This window comes from Lates calcarifer, linkage group LG4 (genome assembly GCF_001640805.2).
Source record: "Lates calcarifer isolate ASB-BC8 linkage group LG4, TLL_Latcal_v3, whole genome shotgun sequence".
NCBI classification, from domain to species: Eukaryota; Metazoa; Chordata; class Actinopteri; family Centropomidae; genus Lates; species Lates calcarifer.
This window is the reverse complement of record NC_066836.1, coordinates 7810007-7830506: the sequence shown is the minus strand read 5'-3', so window position 1 is coordinate 7830506 and position 20500 is coordinate 7810007. Positions and strand designations below refer to the sequence as shown.

The window sequence follows — 20500 nt, the reverse complement described above, 5'->3', positions numbered from 1 at the left end:
TCTCTGTCCATCAACATTTCACGGCAGCGTTTAGGATTGATGTCGCCTGCTCCACACCCCGTGGCCCGCCTTAACTATGCGACCCAAGGTGGGGGAGGATGGGGAGACTGTACACGCAAGCTTTTACAGGTCTGCAGGCGACAGGAGTCTGAGCTCAGGCGTCAGGACCAAGGGGAGCAGCGAGGGGAGGCAAAAAAAATAAATAAAAAATGAGGTGGAGTGGGGAAAATACATGAGAGTAAAAATGAAAAATAAAAAGGAGGTGATGTGTAAAAGCTGTCCCACCAGCCAGGGAGCGACCCACAAGGACAAATCCCTCTTATTCCCTTTACTGCCGTCGTCAAAGGTGGACCCAGATTTTCATCAGCTTGAGAGCCTGATAGCAGGATGATAAAATCCCAACACTTTGAAGGACATCTAGTGTACAAGTCCAAGGACAGTGTATAGAGTGTAAGGTCACTGCAGGGTCAGTCTTACCGTGGAGCAAACACACATAAATATACACTAGACTGTGATTTACTGGACGATACTTTTACAGTTTCACATAAAGGCTGAAATTCTTAAGAGAGCAGCTTTCCTCTCAGCCAGTATTAAACTGTCTGAAAAATCACACATCAAGAATGAATAAAGCTTTCTGAGCAAGAATAAGATGCCTTCTCTTGCTTCCTCCCCCTATTTTCTCACCCTCTTCCTCCATCCTGCTGGTGTTAATCATTGCCTGTGAGAGGGGGAGGGGGAGACTGGCATCAACACTCCCACAGTCTGATCTCTCCTCTAGGAGCAGCATGGCAGCTCCACTTCCTCCTAAAACCCTGATAACATCAGAAGATAGAGAGCGCTGCAGTTCCCACACTGTGACTGTCGACAATCCAGGCGACGCATTAATGCCAGCAGGTGACTCTTAACTGTGTCACGTGTAACTGGACCTGAGCTGTGGGTGTTCATTAAACACTGTGTGTCTCACTGTGGTTAAAGTTAAACCACGTCTCAGGTGCCTCTAACAACAGCCGCTGTGACACAGATACAGGCACAACTAATGGCTACGACAGTTACAGGAAACTGGCTGAGACAACAAAGTGATAAGAATACACTGAGGGCAGGGACGCAGAATACTTTCACTTTCTGAAACTGCAGTTTTTTTTAGATTTATAACTGCTGTATAGTGGAGCTTAAACAATTAATCAATACTGATACTAAAATCAATTGTTTGAGTCATTTAATGAAGCAAAAATGCCAAATATCTGTGGGTCAACTTCTCAAATATGGAAGATTTAAGGTAGAGCTGAAGCAATGAGTTGATTACTCAATTAATCAATGGAATCAAGTCCATCATCAATTATATGGATACTACTTATATGGATACTTTCAGTTGGATTTCAAGCAAAAAATGCAAAAACATTTAGTAGTAAGTGCTTCTTAAATAAGATAAATTGTTGATGTTGTTTGTCATATGAAAGTTAACTGAATATACTAGGTGGCTGAAAATTAGCAATGTGAATACACATCATACAATCACATCACAGGACAAAGAAAGTGATGGAGAAAAGACTAGTTGCAGTCCTAATTTGCCTTTTTTTCTACATTTCAGAGCTGCGTCTGCTTCTGCATGAGAGCTATTAGTCAATTAATACATAAGCTGGTCGACAAAAAATGAATTAGCAACAGTTTTGATGACTGATTAATCACAGACTTCTATGATATTAAACTGAATATGTTTGGGTTTGAATTGTTGCTTGGAAAAAAAACAACCATTTTAAATAGGTCATCTTGGACTCGCTATTTACTGACACTGTACAGACTGTTTTAATGTAAATCAGCAGATAAATAAAAATGATTCTTTGTCACACCTCTAATACTGGCTGAACTGAACTGAACTGAACTGAGAGTGACTCTACTTCCCTTTCGCCTCAGCTGATTAATGACTTCTGTGCTGCATCCTTTGACTTGGAAAATATATTAGTCAATATTGCCTTTAATAACACAACATTAGCCAACATTCAGCTGACAAAGGAATTTAAAAATATGCTCAAAAAGCAGTGACCTGTGTTAACACAAAGAAAAGTGAGCTCTGGGATTCCTCCGGGTGACTAAGGCAGATGGATTGTACAGTGAGCGACTGGGAGCTCATCACTGGTGAGCAACAAGGAGGAAGTGGCATTCCTCACAGACCTGGCATTCCTCTGCTCTGTGCCGTCCTACACCACAGCTAAATTAAAAGACGGAGGATGTGGTGGAGGGGAGTGATGGCCTGTGCCCCTGGTGTCTTAACAGCCGTGAGTAGGACTCTGCAACCCCATCTGCCCGGCATGAAGCCATTCGTCACTGGTGAGCGCTCAAGCAGGAAGAAGGGTCAGGGTGCCTCTCCAGGCTTCCGCGAGCACCTAGGACCATCCATCTCTCTGTCAGCGCCGCCACGCATGGGTATGCCCCCCGCCAACACCTTCACACAACCCCAAGTGAACACGCATGGAGAACAAGAATCACGTGCTAACACCGACGGCAAAGCAGAAATGCACACACTGAAGTGTCCAAAATCTGCTTCTGCTCCAGCCCCACAGCTCTGCTGGTCCAGAACGCAGGATGCTGCGGTCTCCAGGCAACACGGCCCACCTGTGGTGTTGAACAGGAGGGAGCCTCGAGCCTCACGACACAATCACACCAACCAAACGCACCCCTGCTGAGCCTGGAGACAAGGTCACTCGTAACAACAGACACACATGTGCGCGTAAACACTTGAGCTGCATTTCGCACACTGTGTGGGATGTGTATACGCTGCAAAACAGACAATACCCTGCATTACATGTGAGCGTCAGACTGGGTTACTACAATCATGACTGGAGATGCGTGTTGGTGGGGTGGGGGGGTGTATGACTTTGCGGTTCAGTGCTCGAGGGGCTTTCAGAGCAAAAGTAAACAGCAAGACAAGGAATGCTTCCCGTGTTTTAAACAAAGCTGAGCCTTCAAGCCCTGATGCAGATGGCAGAGTCTTTGAAAATGAAGAGCAACTCCTTTCAAAAAGAGGAAAATGACTGAACTGCTCCGTCAAGCTGGCGTAATCCCATTTTCCTGCCAAACAACATCCCTTACAGAGGAATCCTGAAGTAGATCTGGCACACAAGAAGCCTTGTGTTAGTCTGTGTTGGCAAATCTGCAAAGCAATGTTTCTATCCTGGCCTAACATGGTGACACACTGGCAGTAACACACAGACAGCTACAGTATACACAGCTCAGTCCTGTGTAGGATATAATTTTGAGCTGTGTGTATTTAATCTTTAGAAATAGGCTTACAGAAAAGTTTTACATTTCCATGACAACATTGTCGATACAGAGCAGAAGAAAGTAAAATAAACACAAACAGAGAAAATTGTCAGTGTAAAAACCTCTGGTTTAAAAAACGACCAACTCATCGACAAAAACTAACTTTTTCCACAAGTCCACACAAACATTACTTACTTACTTTTAATTACTTACAGCTATATAAAGCCTTATACGTTCTCACTGTTTTGTTAGTCAGCTGTCAGAAACACTGCGCTCAATTAAAACACTTTAAATACTAAATAACCAAGAGGTATTTAATTGTCAAACATGTTAGATGCTTTAATAGCAATCTATGCCTATAGGAGAATAAGTGGGCACTGTGCAGCTGTGTTAAGTAGGAAAAGTAGAATTAAAATATATCTAATGAAACAAATATTTGAATTGATACTGAGAGAGATATTCAGTATCATACAGTTAGATCAGGAGAGCAAAAAAGATAAAAGATCGGACAAGATACTACACAGAATTTAAAAAGTGGACTGTAATACAATATACTGACTTTATTTTTCTATAGAAAGTATGAGAATTATAAACCGCACTCAGCGTTGCTAAACTCTGGAGCTGAAACAATTAATTGATTTATCTGTCAAGGAAAATGAATTGCCAATTATTCTGATAAATCATCAATTTTCAGTCAAAGGTGAAAAATATTTGCTTGTGCCTGCTTCTAAAATGTGATGATTCGCTGCTCTATGTTTTTTATCACTGTGAACTGAACATATTATGGGTAACTACTGGGTGGTTAAAAATAATAATAATAATAATCAATCATCTAAGGAAATTGCCTGGGAAACTGGGATGGACAAATATCAGTGTTTTCTGACATTTTATAGACAAAGCAGTTAATTGACAATAGAATATTTTTATGTTTCAATCCATCTTCTATCACAATACAGTATCTGCATCACTGTTTCTGGTCACGTGGTCAGTGCATATTTGCAGCCCTCTCTATTGACCATCAGTGTGAATGAAAGCAACATGAAGACGAGGGCAGCGACAGGCTGAGACAGCTACAGGCTGACACCAGTCTGCTGATGCTGCCACTGACTGACAACAAACAATGGATTTTATCAGAAAAGACACTGAAAGAGTCTGACAGAATCTGGTATTTGCATGTTGTTCAGGTTTGAAGGATGTTTTACAATATCCAGATAGTTGTTGTATCAAGAATCTAAACAGTTGCACAAATCACTCCATCAGGTGATTTCATTGAAAAAGAGAAACAGGACAACACATGTTTACTAAGGGTGAAACCAGCTGTTATTTTTGATTAATATATGTTTGTTTGTTTTTATTAGTCAAGTCAAATCATTAAAATGTCAAAAAAATGGGAAAAATGACAATCACAACTGTGCAGAGTCCAAGGTGATGTCCTCAAGTGTTTTGTTTTGTCTGACAAAAAATCCAAAACCCAAAAACAGACTTAATTTAATTATTTACAATAAAGAGCAGGGGCTAAGCAGAGAACACTGACATCTTACTTCGAAAAACATGTTGAACTAATTATTTAGTTGACTAAATATTTCAGCTCCGATGTTACAGCATTTATTCACTATAGATGTTCACACATTAATGTTCTGTTGAGACTGTTTTTGATGGTTTTTCAAAGTGGTGATTTACAACGTTATAAAAACAGTAAGGAAACACTGAATGAGGCTACTACCTGAACTGCCAGTACAAATCTAACATACTGATTCGGAGCATTACCAACTCTCCTAACTCCCACTCTTAACATCTGCAGGGAAACAATAACAACACTGATGGCATCCTGGCTTAATGCATCCTGATAGCCAAACGGTGAGACCATTTCACTGCATTCTCTCTTTGCCAACATAGCTAAGATTCCTGAGCAGCAACCTCATAAATACTTCACATGCTTTGTACTGCGAAATGACATGTAGTGATCAACACACACTGCAGAGTCCTTGAGGTGTGTCACAGAGCTGGTGAGGAATACAACAGGTCCTGGCTGAGGTGACTTGCACTACACGTTTTTCAAGTCTTGGCTGGTCTCCAATCACCGGTTCCATCAAACAGAGACAGTGGGACAGGGAGTGTCATAGAAACAACCGGGTAACCAATGACTTCCATCACCAGATACGAGTGTGCGAAACTAAAAAGCTGAACTGCCTCTGCCAGGGCTGGAGGTTAATTACTGACTCTTACTTGGTATGACAAAAACTCGAAGCACTGGCATTACCATAACCAGTACCTAGCATTATCAGAGATGGATAATACACTGATATTTATTGTTTGTAATATTTGTTGTCTATAATCTCATGCTTGTCTGGTCTCAAAGTCCTTTTCCTCTTCAGAAACTTTTACTTTATATAAACATTAGGTGTGTGACAGAGATGACTGGTTAAAGTTGGGGCTGAAACAACTACTTCATTGCTGGATTAGATGATCAACAAATAATAAATCAGCAGCAATAGCTCTGAATAATATGTTAAAGGTCATGTTTTTTAATGTGGCAAAAAGCCAAAAATTTCCTAATTCCTGCTTCACGAATGCGATAATTCAATTTTCTCTCTTTTAAACTGTTTTAATTTCAATATCTTTGGGTTTTCGATTGTTTAAACAATTTGGAGACTTCATTCTTGGTTTTCAGAACTTATCTTGAATACTTTCACCTTTTATTTGACCTTTAATAAACATTAGTCAGCATTAGACTCAAGAGATTGCTCAAATATGAAGATAATTTTTACTTGCAGCACGCAACACTGACTTTATAGCGAGATGTTAAAACTAATGTTAAATGAAGGGGTGCAATGATTAGTTGACTCATCAAGAAACTGATAGACAAAAACATTAATAAATTAATTGTTTTAGTCTTTTTTCCTAGCAAAAGTGTAAAATATTTGCAGGTTCCAGCTTCTCAAATATGACTATCTGAGGCTTGTCTTCATCATATATGGCTGAAGACTACACATCTTTGGATTTTGGCATAAACACATCTCCTCGGGCCTCGGTTGACTATAAAGGGGACTTTTCCACAATTTACTGACATTTTGTAGAGAAAATGAGTAAGCCAGAAAGTAACTTGTATATTAACTCAAATATGAAAATAATGGTTTGTAGCAGTTGTGGCGGATAAATATGGTACACGTTGTTTTGTTTAATTATTAAAAGTTAACATTACAGTATTTCTGATAGTCTTGAAAATGCCATATGACAGAAAGACAACACAACTTTAACTGATCATTTGCAACTCAGTTACTGTGATGGTATAGATATTAATGTCCTGATTTGTTTTGATTCCGTGCCCATCCCTAAATGACATAACAATCGCATGTTTACTTGTCAAAACTGCCAAATGGAAATTAATGCTGGTCACTGGATAACAACTTGTCAGGCTGGTTGTAAGCCTTATCAAACTGAGCTAGTTACTGACAGATACTGAAACTAATAACCACTGCTAGCAACTGTTAGCTCGCTCAACAACTATTTCTTATTGAGTTCAAATCACTTGACAAGTTCGTAGTAAAGCTGACACATTTCTGGAGTAACACAGAGAGTCTGGTTTTAAACTGACAGCGTGTCTGGACAGTTTCACCTGTCCGTCTGCCTGGTCAAGTTTACCTAAACCTGGTACCCAACATTAGCAAGCCGTTAGCTGAGTTAGCTAATGTTAGCCAACTGGTTAGCCACCTTTCCAAGTCTAAAACCGCTACTAGTTGGCTTAATAACAACGTCGATTACATGCTGGGAGAATCGGTGATTTCTTACCCTTTATAATAGGCCTTCACCCGGACTTGGTGGGAATTCTCGCCGGGGTGGGACATGGTGCTGTCCCGCAACGTCGGCATCATAAGCTCAGTCGCGGTCAGTCCGACTCACCGATACCTTCCTTCCTTCCTTCCCTCTTCAGCTGTGTAGTTGTGTACCACGCCCAAAACACTTTGATTTTTATAGTCCGTCGACACGCCGAGTAAACAACGCGGCAAGTTGTGCTAAAAATTAAGAATTTACCCTCTATTTAGACAAACAAAAATAACATGGAAAGTACAGGAAAACTTGCGGGGTCCGCCAAACAACTCCCTACTGCAAAGGCCTAACGACGGACGAGTCCACTACCGGAATGCTCGGGGTGGAGCATAACTTGGCATCTTACAGACGTGTACACTCACGTTAAACAAATATTACAACATATATTGATATGAGCTGTCTAACGTTCATGTATAATTCATAAATTATAACAAACCAATGTAACATGATTTATATCTAATTTAAGTTAAATATGTCTGTGTCCAGCATTCCGACTGTACCAACTCAAGCTTTTCGCGTGTGTACGTGCTACATTCACGTTCAAACAACTGAGCTCGGACATCCTACGACCCCTCAAGACACGTCGAACATTCAAGTGCTCTGGTTCGGAAATAACAACGAAATTGACCAGCGACAAAAGCAAAAAGAATTTGTTTTGTTTTTTTCCTCCTTTAATTTTAGAAATCGGTGAGCTATTTATTGCTGCGATGAAAGGGGAATGTATTGAATGATTTTTAATATTAACATTAGGCATATTAATATTAGACATTAGGCAAGATTAACAAATACACAGCTTCATCTTCATGAGGTTTATTTAGGTTCACCCCGGATGGAAAACATAGCCAACTTTCTTTCTTGGACCTAATTTTTTGACAGTCCATTTGCTTTGTACGCCTATAGCTAAAACCAATGCAGTGTAATACAACAGTCCTAGAACAAATCCTGCCTCCATTAAGGTTATAATGTTCAGTATTTGCTGAAAATCTTTTACAGAGAATTTTGTTACTCAGGTGATTATGATGTTATATAATACACATGATCACTTTATACAATATGATGCGGCCATTATCCCCCTAAATATTGTGATATTGAAATCCTGTTTATATGATATATAACTTACCCAACGAGTACCTTATGCTGTTACATTTGCACTTACACTTGAATGGTATTACCATCAAGCATGAAATGGCTCTTCTTGTACACATGATAACACAGGAAAACAAACTAAAATGTGCTCTTATAGCTGGAATCACTGGTGAGTGGTTTGTGTATTGGAACAGTCCTCTGAGGCATAATGTTTGTTTTGATTTTTCTCACAAAGCTAATTCTATATTCTTTTAACTGATTATCCACGGCCTTACACGAATCATCGTGATAACACAAGATGCAAATAAAAATCATTCAAAACAAATGAAAACAACCGTCAGACACCTCCGGGACTCCTGTCCACGCAGTGAGCGCAGACAGCAGCGGACTCCCCGGCTGTGGAAGGTCCTCCCGCACTGCGAGCGGTGCTGTGTCAAGGCTTTTTTTTATTGCCTACTGTGTACAGCGTCTGATTTTTTATTTTTTTAATCTCCATTTTACACAGCACTGACGCATCAGTGGGCTTCATGACTGGGACAATGTGCCGGGGTATGGTCAGTTCCTGATGGCCCGTGTCTTTCAATACCAGGCAGGTACCGCCGACAAGAGGTGAATGATTGTGCATGCATAAAGCGCTGTCTGAGCTGAGAGAGACAGACCGACGGGGAATGACAGCCCGATTTGTTGAATTTATGTAATACCCGAAGCAGAGTCCTAAATTATGGACAGTCCATTTAAGATAAGACTGATTTCGTGACCGTTCCGGGTTTTTATCGAGAATCTCACGCGCCTGTGTTCAATTAGACAGAAGCGGCTCTGCAGCAAAAACCAATCAATATTCAACGTGTAATCCATCAGGGTTTGTCCTAATGAAATACGGCTGAGAAATTCACTATTATTAGCCTGGCTCTTTCAGATTATTTACTTGTCATTATGAAAACATTTTCCTCATAATTAAGCGGCTTTATAATAATAATAATTTTAAAAAACTTCCTGTGTTGTAGCACCTTTGTCTGATGTTTGTCACTGAACAGATGCGAGGCACAAAAACACCCATCAGTCAATCAATTAGGAGAATTATTCACCTTTTTTCATACATATCCATCAGGTCTTCATCACATTGTTTTTTCACGGGTTTCATGCAACAAATCCATCTGTTTTCTTCAGGTTATATCTTCTGTGTAACTCGTGTATCTTATAACTGACTAATAATTTACAGTTAGGATTGTTACATTGAAATGACAATGGTAGTCTAGAATAAATGGGGACACGCTGGACATAAACAGGATATTTATAGAAATCTACTTATGACAGATTGTTATGAACTGTGTGGTATCATTTATTAAAGTGTTTCTAAGTTTATTATCTGTGAGTTTATATTCATTTTATTTACATGTATTTTGAACTGAGATTAAATGCCATCAAATATTATCTAACAAACGAATAAAATTATATATTTTTAAGAACCAAGAGTAGAAATAGATCTTTCAGTCATGGCCGAATTAAAGTATAACAGGTTGAGTTTAGACCACGTTCCTGGAACTAAGAGTCCTCAAAGTTTGATCCGCAGATAATCAGATTTTAGGCAAACCACGTGCCTCCACAATCCTTTCCTAATGTAACACAGTTTTGAGATCTGCAGCATGAACACTGGCTGTTTTGTTTTATAATAGGCTAACAACTATTCTTCACCAAAAGCTTTTGCGGAACGGTGAGAGGAAACTGCGAAACAATAAAATAATAAAAACCTTGTTCACACGACCCTGATTCAGATGAAGTTCGAATTTAACCGCCTCCTGTTAATTAACGTCTGTTTCTATCTCCGCAGTTTTCCCGTTACTGAATCTGTGTGTGTGTGTGTGTGTGTGTGTGTGTGACCCCGGGAGATGGAGAGGCAGAGCCCAGGAGAGAGGCAGGCAGATACTAATAAGACTGTAGCCGCCGCCGCTACCCCCACCACCACATCAGCTGCGGTCACCATGGCAACAGTCAGCTCCAGCAGCACCACGTGCACCCAGGCGCCCTCCGCTTCCCTCAGCATCATACCATCAGACAGACAGGCAGTCCAGGTAATAGACAGCACCTGAGACATCTGCATCTGAGTTTTTGTCACTTGGCTGCCAAGCGGTTCAGGAAATAGACAGCACCTGGAGGCTGTGCATGCTTAATTTACCAAGTAGATAGTCCAAGAAATAGACTGCACATAGGACCTGCATGTTTAATTTAAGAGGTAGGTAGTCCTGATAAAAGACAGTACCTGGGACCTCTGCATGCATTGTTTGACTTGACTGCCAGGCGATCCAGGTAACCTTGGATCTCTTCATGCATTATTCTATTCAGTGAGCAAACAGGCCAGGTGATAGACAGTACCATGGACCTTGGCACACATAGTTTCAAATGACAAGATGGGTAGTCCAGGTAATAGAACTTATCTGAGACCTCTGCATAGAGTTCTTCAGTTGATTGGCAAGCAGCCCAGACAGTAGACAGAACCTCTAGGACCTCTGCATGCATTGTTTTATTCAACACTTGGTAGTCCAGGCTGTAGACAGTACATTGGACCTCTGCAGTGCATACATCATTTAATTTGACAGGAAGAGAGTCCAGGTAATAGACAGTAGGTAGGACCTTTGCATGCATTGTTTCATTTGACAGGTAGGTAATTCAGATAATAGACACCACCTGAGACCCCTGCATGCATTGTTTGACTAAACTAGCATTTGAAAAATAGACTGTCCAGGAAATAGACAGTCCACTAAATACTTCATTTTTTCATTGGCCAGTACAATAAGGCCAAACAGGATATTTAAAATGATGATAGCATTGTGGTACGTTCAGTGGACTGGAAATTCCCTTGCAAAGCACATGATGTTATAATGATATGATCCTCCAGGTGATCCAGCACGCCATCCACAGACCTCAGAGCATGGCGGCCCAGTACCTGCATCAGATGTACGCAGCCCAGCAGCAGCACCTCATGCTGCAGACAGCAGCCCTGCAGCAGCACCAGCACAACCCCCATCTGCAGAGTCTGGCCACAATACAGCAGGTTAGCGTCTATGTGTGTGTGTGTGTGTTTATGTGTGTCATGTGTTAGTGACATGAACGACAGAGTGTGAGAGAAAGAGGAGGTGTAATGTGTTCCCAATTCTTTTCAGGCTTCTGTCTGTCAGAGGCAGTCTCCGTCTTCATCCACTGGCAGTTTGGTTCAACCTGCTGGTGTTTCCCAGAGCTCAGTGAGTATCTGTGTCACTGCTGTCAACCTGACCACTAATATCAACCCCACACTATCTTTATTTTTTTTTTAACATCCTTTATTGTGCCTCCCTGAATCCAGATCACTTTACCAGCGTCTCCAGTAACAGCCCAGCTGATTGGCCGCACCCAAACGTCCAACTCTGCTGCTGCTGCGACCACCATATCCCAGCAGGCCATGCTCCTGGGAAACAGACCGGCCAACTGTAACCAAGCTCAGATGTACCTTCGAACTCAGATGGTACAAACCTCTTTGAAATATCTCGAAGCTCTTGGTCACATTGGTACTTAAAAAAAAAAAAACTGTATGATTCACCTGCCTTATTTCTATTTTTACTGAATGCGTTTTCCTCTGTCAGCTCATTCTAACTCCTGCAGCCCCGGTGGCTGCAGTTCAATCAGACCTCCCTGCTGTCACCTCCTGCTCCTCTTTACCTACCTCCTCTCAGGTACAAACTTTGCCAGGCACAGAATTGGAATAAGCCATGCACGCTCCAAGACGGCAATAATACTCAGGAAGTTGCAAACCTTGAACACGATCCACATTTGTGGAATTAAAGGATATCTAATAAATACTAAAGTGAGAAGTAACAATTGCGTTTGGGATTTTGATGCAAATCCTCATATCCTCAGGTGCAGAATCTGGCTCTGCGTGCCCACTTGCCTGGAGCTCTGGCTACAGCCCACAGTGTCATCTTAAAGCCATCTGCCCAGTCCCAAGCCCTGTCTCCAGCTGCCTCTTTGTCCAAGGCATCGGTTTGCGCTCTGAAGGCCAACCAGCTGACTGACGTCTCATCTGACACGGGTCAGCCTGGACCCCAGATTATAACCCCAGGTGAGCTAACGTGTTCAAATACTGAGGCTGAAAAGCAAGTTTGACTCACAGGGATGAAGGGATGTTTCAGTCAAGTCACCTTTGTCAGGCATTTTCACATAACAGATGACAACAAGCCTCCATACAGTAGAATAACAACCAATCAATAGACCGTCCATAAACAATAAGGAAGAAAAAAGATCAATAACACGCCCAATAAAGATGTTTTCTGTTCATTTGCTACCTGCCTCATCATCTCTCAGTTAAACAATGACAGATTCATCATCTCCGAGCATTTGTAGCACAGTATTAACTCTTCCATCAGTAGTTCCAAACAGATATAGATTTCTTTTTCAAGCATCAACGCAAACTCTTCCTCTTTTGATGTAATGCTGAATGTTAGAAGCAAACAGACGCCATGTGCTCAGTCAGTTTCACAGGCAATAACTCCAGAGAACTTTAAAGGAATATTCTCATCTGTTTCACACAAAATCAAAGCCAGACTATTCCTTTAAGGTTCCTTTGAAGATGAAAAAAAAGAGATGTTTTTCAGACATAATCCTATGAAACACTGACATGTGTCGACCATATAAGGTCGTTATCAAGGATTAAATAATGAAAACACATTGATTACATCTGGTTCTCTTTAAAAAGTAGTCCATTTTAGCCAAGTTTTTCTTGATAAAGTGATTCAGACTCCCTTTAATGTGATGAGAACTGGGTGTTATTTCCTGTCAGCCAATATGTTTCCTTTTTTAAATTACATTTTCTTTATTAACTCTGTACCAGGCAAAGTCAATAACCTGTCTTTACTTAACTTAGGAACATTTGTAGGACTGTGACCGTGGCACTTGTTCTTCACGTCTTCATGTCTTTCTGCTTGTCGCTCCTCCTGCAGCCTATTCTCCGGTGCAGACCCACGCTCTGGTTAAGCAGCAGCTGTCCTGTCCATCAGGCCAGCGGGTGGCGCACCACCAGCTCATCCTCCAGCAGGCTACAGCAGGTGCTCTCAACCACAGACAGCTCCAGCCCATCGCCCTCAGAGTAGCCCCTCAAGAATCCAACTCCAGCCCTCTTCCTCTTTCAGTGAAGAGACTGACCACCCCCAGCACCCAGTCACAAACCAACAGTGATTCCCAAGCCCCCTCCTCCTCCTCCTCCTCTTCTTCATCTGTCACCAATGTGTTTGCGTCGTCGGCTCAGACCTCAATCCCAGCTGCCGCCGTTCAGCCTCAGCCTCCTCCCCTGGTGGCTGCTCCGCAGCGTCGGACCTCATTCCCACAAGTGCAGAATCAGCCTCCGCCTCCTCCTCCACCCCTGGTTCTCCCCAGGCTGCCCCAGAACCCACCAGCCTCCCTCCAGAGGCTGTCCCTGCACTCGGTCCAGGCTTTGGCCGTCCAGTCGGGGCAGATGCTGCTGACGGAGCAGGAGCTGCCTGTGGCGGAGGCCCTGGTCCAGATGCCCTACCAGAACCTGCCTCCTCCACAGACGGTGGCCGTCGATCTGAAAGTGCACCCGGTCAGGCGCAGCGAAACTCCATTGGTGAGTCGCCGTGTCCCGTTTGGAGCTCTCCCTGTCCTCTGTATGTGTCGGTTTGACCGGGGGTTTGTCGTGGTTTGAATTTCAGTCGGGGCAAACGTGCAAAGTGAATGGAGTGAGCTCAGAGGAGAGGAAAGATGAACGTTCTCCAAGTCGACAGAGGGACAGGACCCCCACACCTCTGGCTGCGTCTCCTAAGCAGAATGGTGCAGGTAACATACGATGATGAAATAGTAAAATAAACAAGAAGAAAATACAGCACAACCTTTTCCAAGTCTTCTCACCAGCCAGAGGGACGGTTCATAAAGGTGGCTCAGAAAAGCATGGCTTACAGTGTCTTCAATTAACCTAAAAACCTGAACCTGGATCAATCGGTTTCATAAAGCTGGGTTAAAGCTAACATCAACAGAAAATGGAGTTAAGGCTAAAATATTGTATAATAATGTTGACATCCCATGTCAGTGAGTGATGTAAATTTTACATGTTCCAGTGCAAACACTGATGTTCACAAAGTGACAGTAAAGAGAAACCTTCAGAGAGGAACTTTGGAGAAAACTCTGGTTCAGCCTGAGGTGAAGCTTTAAAACCAGACTGATCAGGACCAGGCTAGACTGTAGGGCTAACTTTTCCATGATAGCTTAAATCAGACTCATTTAAACCTGAAAATAAAAACGCCTACTGTTGTGTTTTATGCCTCTCATTGTCCAGCAGTGATGGGTTCAGCCCCCGTCATGTCCAGTCACTCAGTGATCAGGTCACCACAGGTGGAGGAGCCCTCCCAGCTCACCACCGCCACCATCAACAGCAGCAATGGCAGCAACCCTCCTCCTCCACCTCCTCCTCTACCTCCCCCCATCCTTCCTGCCGCAGCCAGAGGCCCCAGCCAGCCTCCCTCTGCACCGGCCAGCCTCCCAGGAAGCCCCGACAGGATACTCACCACCCACGTCCTCACACACCTCGTAGAGGGCTTTGTCATCAGAGAGGGCCTGGAGCCATTCCCGGTATGTCCCCTGGAGGTGCGAGAAGAGGGCCACAGTGAGCCTCAGTCAGAGGTTACAGCTACATGTCTTACATTTCATAGATAATTGCCTCAATATAAACAACCTGATCCCAGGTTCAAACTATCCCAGTCCAGGTGTGATGATGGAGAATGTGGCATAAAATATTTCCAGATATTCAAAACAACAGTAAATGTGATAGAAGAAACATTTTGGTGTCAGAAGCAAGGTGTGTGTAAGGTTTTATTTTTTTAAATGCGCCTCTCAATGCAGGTGGGTCCTTCCTCACTCTTAGCAGAGCAGCAGGCTTCACTTCCAGAGTCCCAGGAGATTCACACCAACGGGGATGCAGCAGAGGACAGTCCTCTGGATGCTGACCAGTCAGATTCAACTGACTCTGAGATGGAGAACGATGTCCCTACAGCAGATGGTGAGGACTGTGTATGCGTGGGTGTCTGTGTGGGAATGTGTGCATGTGTGTGACTAACAGCTGGTCCTCTGAAGTTGCAGAGCTCGGGGAGGGTGTGGCAGGTGTGCTGCAGTGTGAATACTGCGGGAGCAGAGGTTACGCTCAGACGTTTCTGCGCTCCAAACGCTTCTGCTCCATGACGTGTGTCAGGAGGTAAAGAAATCACACACACACACCTCACATCTTGATGTGATTAACACATTTCTGGTTCTCTGACAAACAACAGGTCAACAAGCACAGGTAACATCAAGCATCTGTCTTGTTCTGTGAAATAACGTCAGTCCAGTGCTTTCACTTGATTAATGAACCTCCAGTCTCAGTGTCGTAGAGTTAAAGGAGCTGTGGTACTGTTGTTTCAGTCGTTTATTTGACGTGAAAGGATAAGGCCAGCAATGCTCTATATTTTCTATTGTCAACAAATTCCATAAGAAGAAAACCAACTGATTTATTGTAATAACTACTACGTGTGAGTCCAAAGCTTGATGCATCTCATTCCTTTGTGTCATACAGCTGATTTTTTGTCCAAAAACAATAAAAAACCCACAATTGAGCCAAACTGCTGCACTGGGTAAAACTATACAAATGGTTTTACCCACCATCCATACACTCTGGAGCACCAAATGTGTTTTAATCCACTGCTGAAAATAGTCCCCAACCAAAGGACTACTTACCTCTGTTTGAGTAAAGTTTAATTAAAACTACAATGCCCAGCTGTTTAAGGACGTTACATGAGCTTTTTAGAAAGCCACACTGCATCATTTTATATCAGCCTTGTTCCAGTGTTCGTTTGATGCCTCAAGTTCACGACACTGTCTGAGAACGTAGGAGGAAAGAACAAGCACCGCTCTCATCCAGCTGCTTAGAGGCAAACATCAAAAGACTGGCTCTAACTTCATGAATGAAAAAAACAGGGCGTTGCTCTCTCTGTATAAAAAAATGATGTGTAAGGTTTATGTCGTCTGCCACACGAGACAAGTAAAAATGCAGCCTGTCCTTGTGGTGATGAGACACGCCATCTGACATCTGGAGTCCATTGAGCTCAATTTGGGTTTTAAGAAAAAGTCTCAAGTGTATAATCACTCCCAGGTTTCCCTCTGAGTCTCCATCCAGGCATCAAAGAGAGGACAGCTCTGAGTCCAGCTAATGCCCGTCTTAACTGTCTGCACATAAATCTGATCTAATATTGTGTGGCTGACTCTCTGTGTCTAGGTTCAGCGTGAGCTGCACCAAGCGTATCACCATGCTAAGAGCAGGTCGCTGGGGTCACAGGCCGGTGGGCCGGAGAGGACGACCCCCCAGCAGAGTCAATGGAGCCTCCAGAGAACATTTCCTGAGACAGGTCAGTTAATATGCATGCGTACAGGGGAAGGCAGGAGTGCTGCAGGGATCACTGGTAAAGACAAGCTGCTCTCTGGGGAACAGCCACAATCGACAGGAACAAAGCTCTGGAGGAGACTCCTGTGACTAAATCTCCAAAATCGTAGCTGACAACATAGAACCTCAAAAAGACGCTTTCAGTGAGGGCTGTGTTTTTAAAATCTAATGCATCCATGGAGAGGTTTTAATGTCTGTTACAGTGAGTCATAAACATTATGGATTGTGACACCTCATAAGAAGCAGTGACCACTTGTTACCTTTATCACTGGATGATTTCCACAGGTTTCACTTGTTAGATTGGAGCCATTTGAGCCTGAAGAGAATCATCCAGTAAACTATGAGGAAAAAAAACAAACAGTGAGGAAAGTCTCATTCTTTTCTGCTTCCTGTATCCTGGTGATCATCAGATTTATCTTACAGCACACCAGGTTTGAAAGACAATTTAATAATAGTCAAAGATAATAAGAGTCAACCTGGCTCAAAATGTATTGTATCTACAGAATGAAATGGCATTAAGTAACTCTACTACTACTACTATTAGCAAAGGCACGGCAGTAGTAAAGTATTTATATGGCATTTTTCTAATCACAGTTACAAATTGTGTTACAGGAAAACAATACAGTGAAACAATAAAATGTTATATTGAGATGATGCAAACAAGACAGGAAAAAGTATCAAGAAAAAAGGTGGAGAAAATTTACAGTATAACATAAAATGAAACAATAAAATGGTAAAATACAAAAAAGTAAAAACAAAACGGGTATGAAGAGAGTTAAAATAACCAAAGTTATTAACGTACAATAAAATCTAGGAAAAACTTTTCATGTAAAAGTCCTTAAACTAATTTGTTCAGAACAAAACAGATTCTTTCCCCTTCATGGAATCAATAATTCAATGTTCAATACATTAATTCAGTCAAATGATAATTGAAACATGCTTCTGAAGGCAGATACAGACAAAAGCTGATTTATAATTTAGTGTTTCTCCTTATTCTTTTTGGAAAGGCCTTTAAAGCAGCACAGGGACCATGATTTGATGCTAATTTTAAGGTTAGTGGCTCTTGGAAGCGTAGTGGTCCACCATAAAACATCAGAGGAAACCTTGTGATTCCTTACTTCTTTTAAATGAAAGATTTATTTTGAAAAAATATCATTAAACTGTTAAAGCAGTCTAACCTTAAAGAAACTCAGAGGATACGGTGTTTGTGCTCCACAGGCTCGCGGGTCATGTGGCTCAGAGGAGATTCAGCAGAACTCAGTGAGAGAGGAGGAAGAGGAGGAGGCACAGGAAGAGGAGGATGACGACGACGACGAAGAGGAGGAAGACGAGCCTCCCGTTCCCATGAAGACCAGGCTCCGGAAGCAGGCCGAGAGGGAGCGGGAGAGGGAACAGGAGAGAGAGCAGAGGATGCCGGAGACCATCAGCGTTTCTGACGGAGAGGAGGACGTTGGCTGTCCGTCCCTGTGGAACGTGGAACAAGTGTTTTCTTATATCAAATCCCTGCCAGGTACTGATGTGACTTCACTTTGTCTCTAAGGACACAGAAAGTTAGTGATGAATTTTAGCTCCCATGTTGTGCAAATTGTGTGCAGACACATTCAATATTGTAATTTCATTTGTTAAGAAGAACTTCCTGCACGTTTTTGTGCCTTACATTTCCCCCAGGTCCGTGTGTTTCCTTCAGGGTAAAACCTAAAGTGGGTGAGAAGGACAATTAATAATTTGTTCTTTATATTATAGATGTAGAAGGGGAGTGAAGAGGGAAGAGGAGGGACACTGGGGATGGCAGGCGAAGATGTGGGGAGGGAATGGCGGAGTGCGGTTGGCGAAGGCGGCAGGAGGGTGGATGGTTGCAGGCAGAGGTGAAGCATGAGCGACAGGAGTCACTTGCACTGGTTAGCAAAGAGCACGAGAGAAACTTGCAACATGTGGCGCAAGAGCGTAGCTACGACTGAACGAGCTGTAACGATGTGGCGATGAGTGGAAGGTGATTCAGGGGAACTTGAGCGGGAGCTGATGCGGTGATTGAGGACAAGTGTGGGGATTGAGCCAGGTGCCAGGTGAGGAAGCCACGCCCCCCACACAGATACAGGAGGAGGAGACACAGGGGGAAACATTAGAGTGAAAATGAATTAGAAAAGCTGTGAAATGCTCCTGTTACAACCAGCCAGCACCCAGTACTGTGACACCTTTCAGCGTGTTCCCAGTTCAGTTTCTCTGGTTGACAACAAACATGAAAATATATGAACCTGCACAGATTTCCTGATGCTCGTCAAACAGCCAAACAATGTTTTTTCTGAAAGCGTGGTGGACCGTGCTGCTTTTCCTGTCTTTAACTTCCCACCTGTAAACAGTAGACAGAGAGCACTATTCCGAGGATTGTTAACTGAATGTGAGTTTATGTGGGTAGGTGCAAAGCAAACTAAGCAGCTTTTCCTTTGTAAACTGTTCAGTCTATTGCAAACACTCTGCTGTTGTTGTCTTCAGGCAACATGAAGTGAATCACCTCCTGTGAATCTTAAAAAAGTTATTGCTGCCAGATGTTCAAAACAGTAAAGGAAGCGTTGAAGAAACAGCCCCATAAATACAGCAGCAGCCCTTGCTCTCGTGTTGTTGTATAAACTTGTATAAAAAATTAATTAATCATTTTAGTTATTTTACAAGCAAAAAGGTCAAAGATTCACATGATGAAATGTCACTTTTCCAGGTGGTCAGGATGTAGCCGAAGAGTTTCGCTCCCAGGAAATCGACGGACAGGCTCTGCTGCTGCTCACGGAGGATCACCTCGTCAGCACCATGAACCTTAAACTGGGACCTGCACTGAAACTCTGCGCCCACATCAACTCTCTGAAAGATGCATAAGAAATTAACATTCCTACTTTAAAGACAATGAGTTTGTGTTGCTCTGGAAAAACAGAACAACGGTCTTTTTAACCCTTCACTCTCTGCAGAGACGACGAGGAAGCACCGCTCATCTTTAAAGGATTTATACAGAGCTGATCAAAAACACAGAGTGGATTCATGTTGAACTGAAATCATGAACGCACAGGCTGCAGTTTCCCTGAGACCACTGCCAAGGATTTCAGTCCTGACTCCTCCAGCTGTTTTAGTCTGTCACACAGCGGAGGTTTTCAGATTGAAGTCCACTCACTCTCACAGCTGATTTTAACATGATGAGCAGTTCTTTCTGCAACTTCTCTGGTTACTTCATCGTAGTGATTGTTCGACTCCAGTTATCCATTTGTTTCAAAATGGTTTTAAAAAGGTCTTTGTATCATTTGTAAACAAAGAAAACAAGCTAGCATTTACATTATTACACGTGCCGGATGCTGTACAGTTTCAAAGTTTACACAGATTACTGCCTACTGTCTTCAAGGGGGACTTTGATACATTTATCATCAGCAAACAGTTGTAATGAATTATGAAAACTAACTGAAAACAAGGCTATTTATTGTTATTTATTATTGTATTATTGCCATAATTAATATACAAATAAATCCATTTGGAAACCATTGTTTTACTTTTATGTTATTGATAGTTTTTACAGTGTGAAAGGAGCTTTATTAGCTCAGTCACACTTGTTTCTGATCTTATTTTTTCATCTATTTTTCTGCATAATGAGCAAACATTTTAACACTTGAGATACATTTCCCCATTCATATCTCTAATTGTAATGGGGTATTTTTCAATTTTGATGCTGATACTTTTAATCAAGTGAAGGATCTGAATTCTTCCTCCAACATGGCAGCAGCAGAGAAGCACATTCAAACTGAAGGTACCTTTTTAAACCTCATGTATTTTGTTATATCACCACCAGAGGGCCTTCCTGATACTCTTACTAAGGAACTACAGGCTGCATGGAGTTCAGTACAAGGA

At 42.4% G+C, this 20500-nt stretch overlaps 2 protein-coding genes across 2 annotated transcripts in view; one reads left to right on the top strand and one right to left on the bottom strand.

The window, feature by feature from the left end:
• prkci (protein kinase C, iota) overlaps window positions 1-7399 on the bottom strand; it is a 28759-nt gene extending 21360 nt beyond the window's left edge. Inside the window, exon 1 of the mRNA XM_018677840.2 lies at window positions 7048-7399. Coding sequence (XP_018533356.1) covers window positions 7048-7130 — 83 coding nt within the window. The 5' untranslated portion in view covers window positions 7131-7399. The remainder of the gene's footprint in view (window positions 1-7047) is intronic.
• Window positions 7400-9682: 2283 nt separating this feature from the next.
• phc3 (polyhomeotic homolog 3 (Drosophila)) lies at window positions 9683-20150 on the top strand. Its single transcript, XM_018677842.2, has 14 exons — window positions 9683-10241; window positions 11066-11221; window positions 11331-11408; window positions 11510-11668; window positions 11787-11876; window positions 12061-12262; window positions 13140-13783; window positions 13869-13992; window positions 14492-14781; window positions 15052-15208; window positions 15283-15400; window positions 16457-16586; window positions 17840-18131; window positions 19332-20150. The coding sequence occupies exons 1-14, from the start codon at window positions 10059-10061 to the stop codon at window positions 19484-19486; spliced, it is 2778 nt and encodes a 925-aa protein (XP_018533358.1). The 5' UTR covers window positions 9683-10058; the 3' UTR covers window positions 19487-20150.
• The last annotated feature ends 350 nt before the right edge of the window (window positions 20151-20500 follow it).

Bases quoted from the DNA above. Each gene is read 5' to 3' on its own strand.
- phc3 (XM_018677842.2), top strand. From the start codon at position 10,059: ATGGAGAGGCAGAGCCCAGGAGAGAGGCAGGCAGATACTAATAAGACT. The intron at 12,263-13,139 runs GTGAGCTAACGT...CTCCTCCTGCAG, and splicing joins ACCCCAGATTATAACCCCAG to CCTATTCTCCGGTGCAGACC. The intron at 18,132-19,331 runs GTACTGATGTGA...TCACTTTTCCAG, and splicing joins TTATATCAAATCCCTGCCAG to GTGGTCAGGATGTAGCCGAA.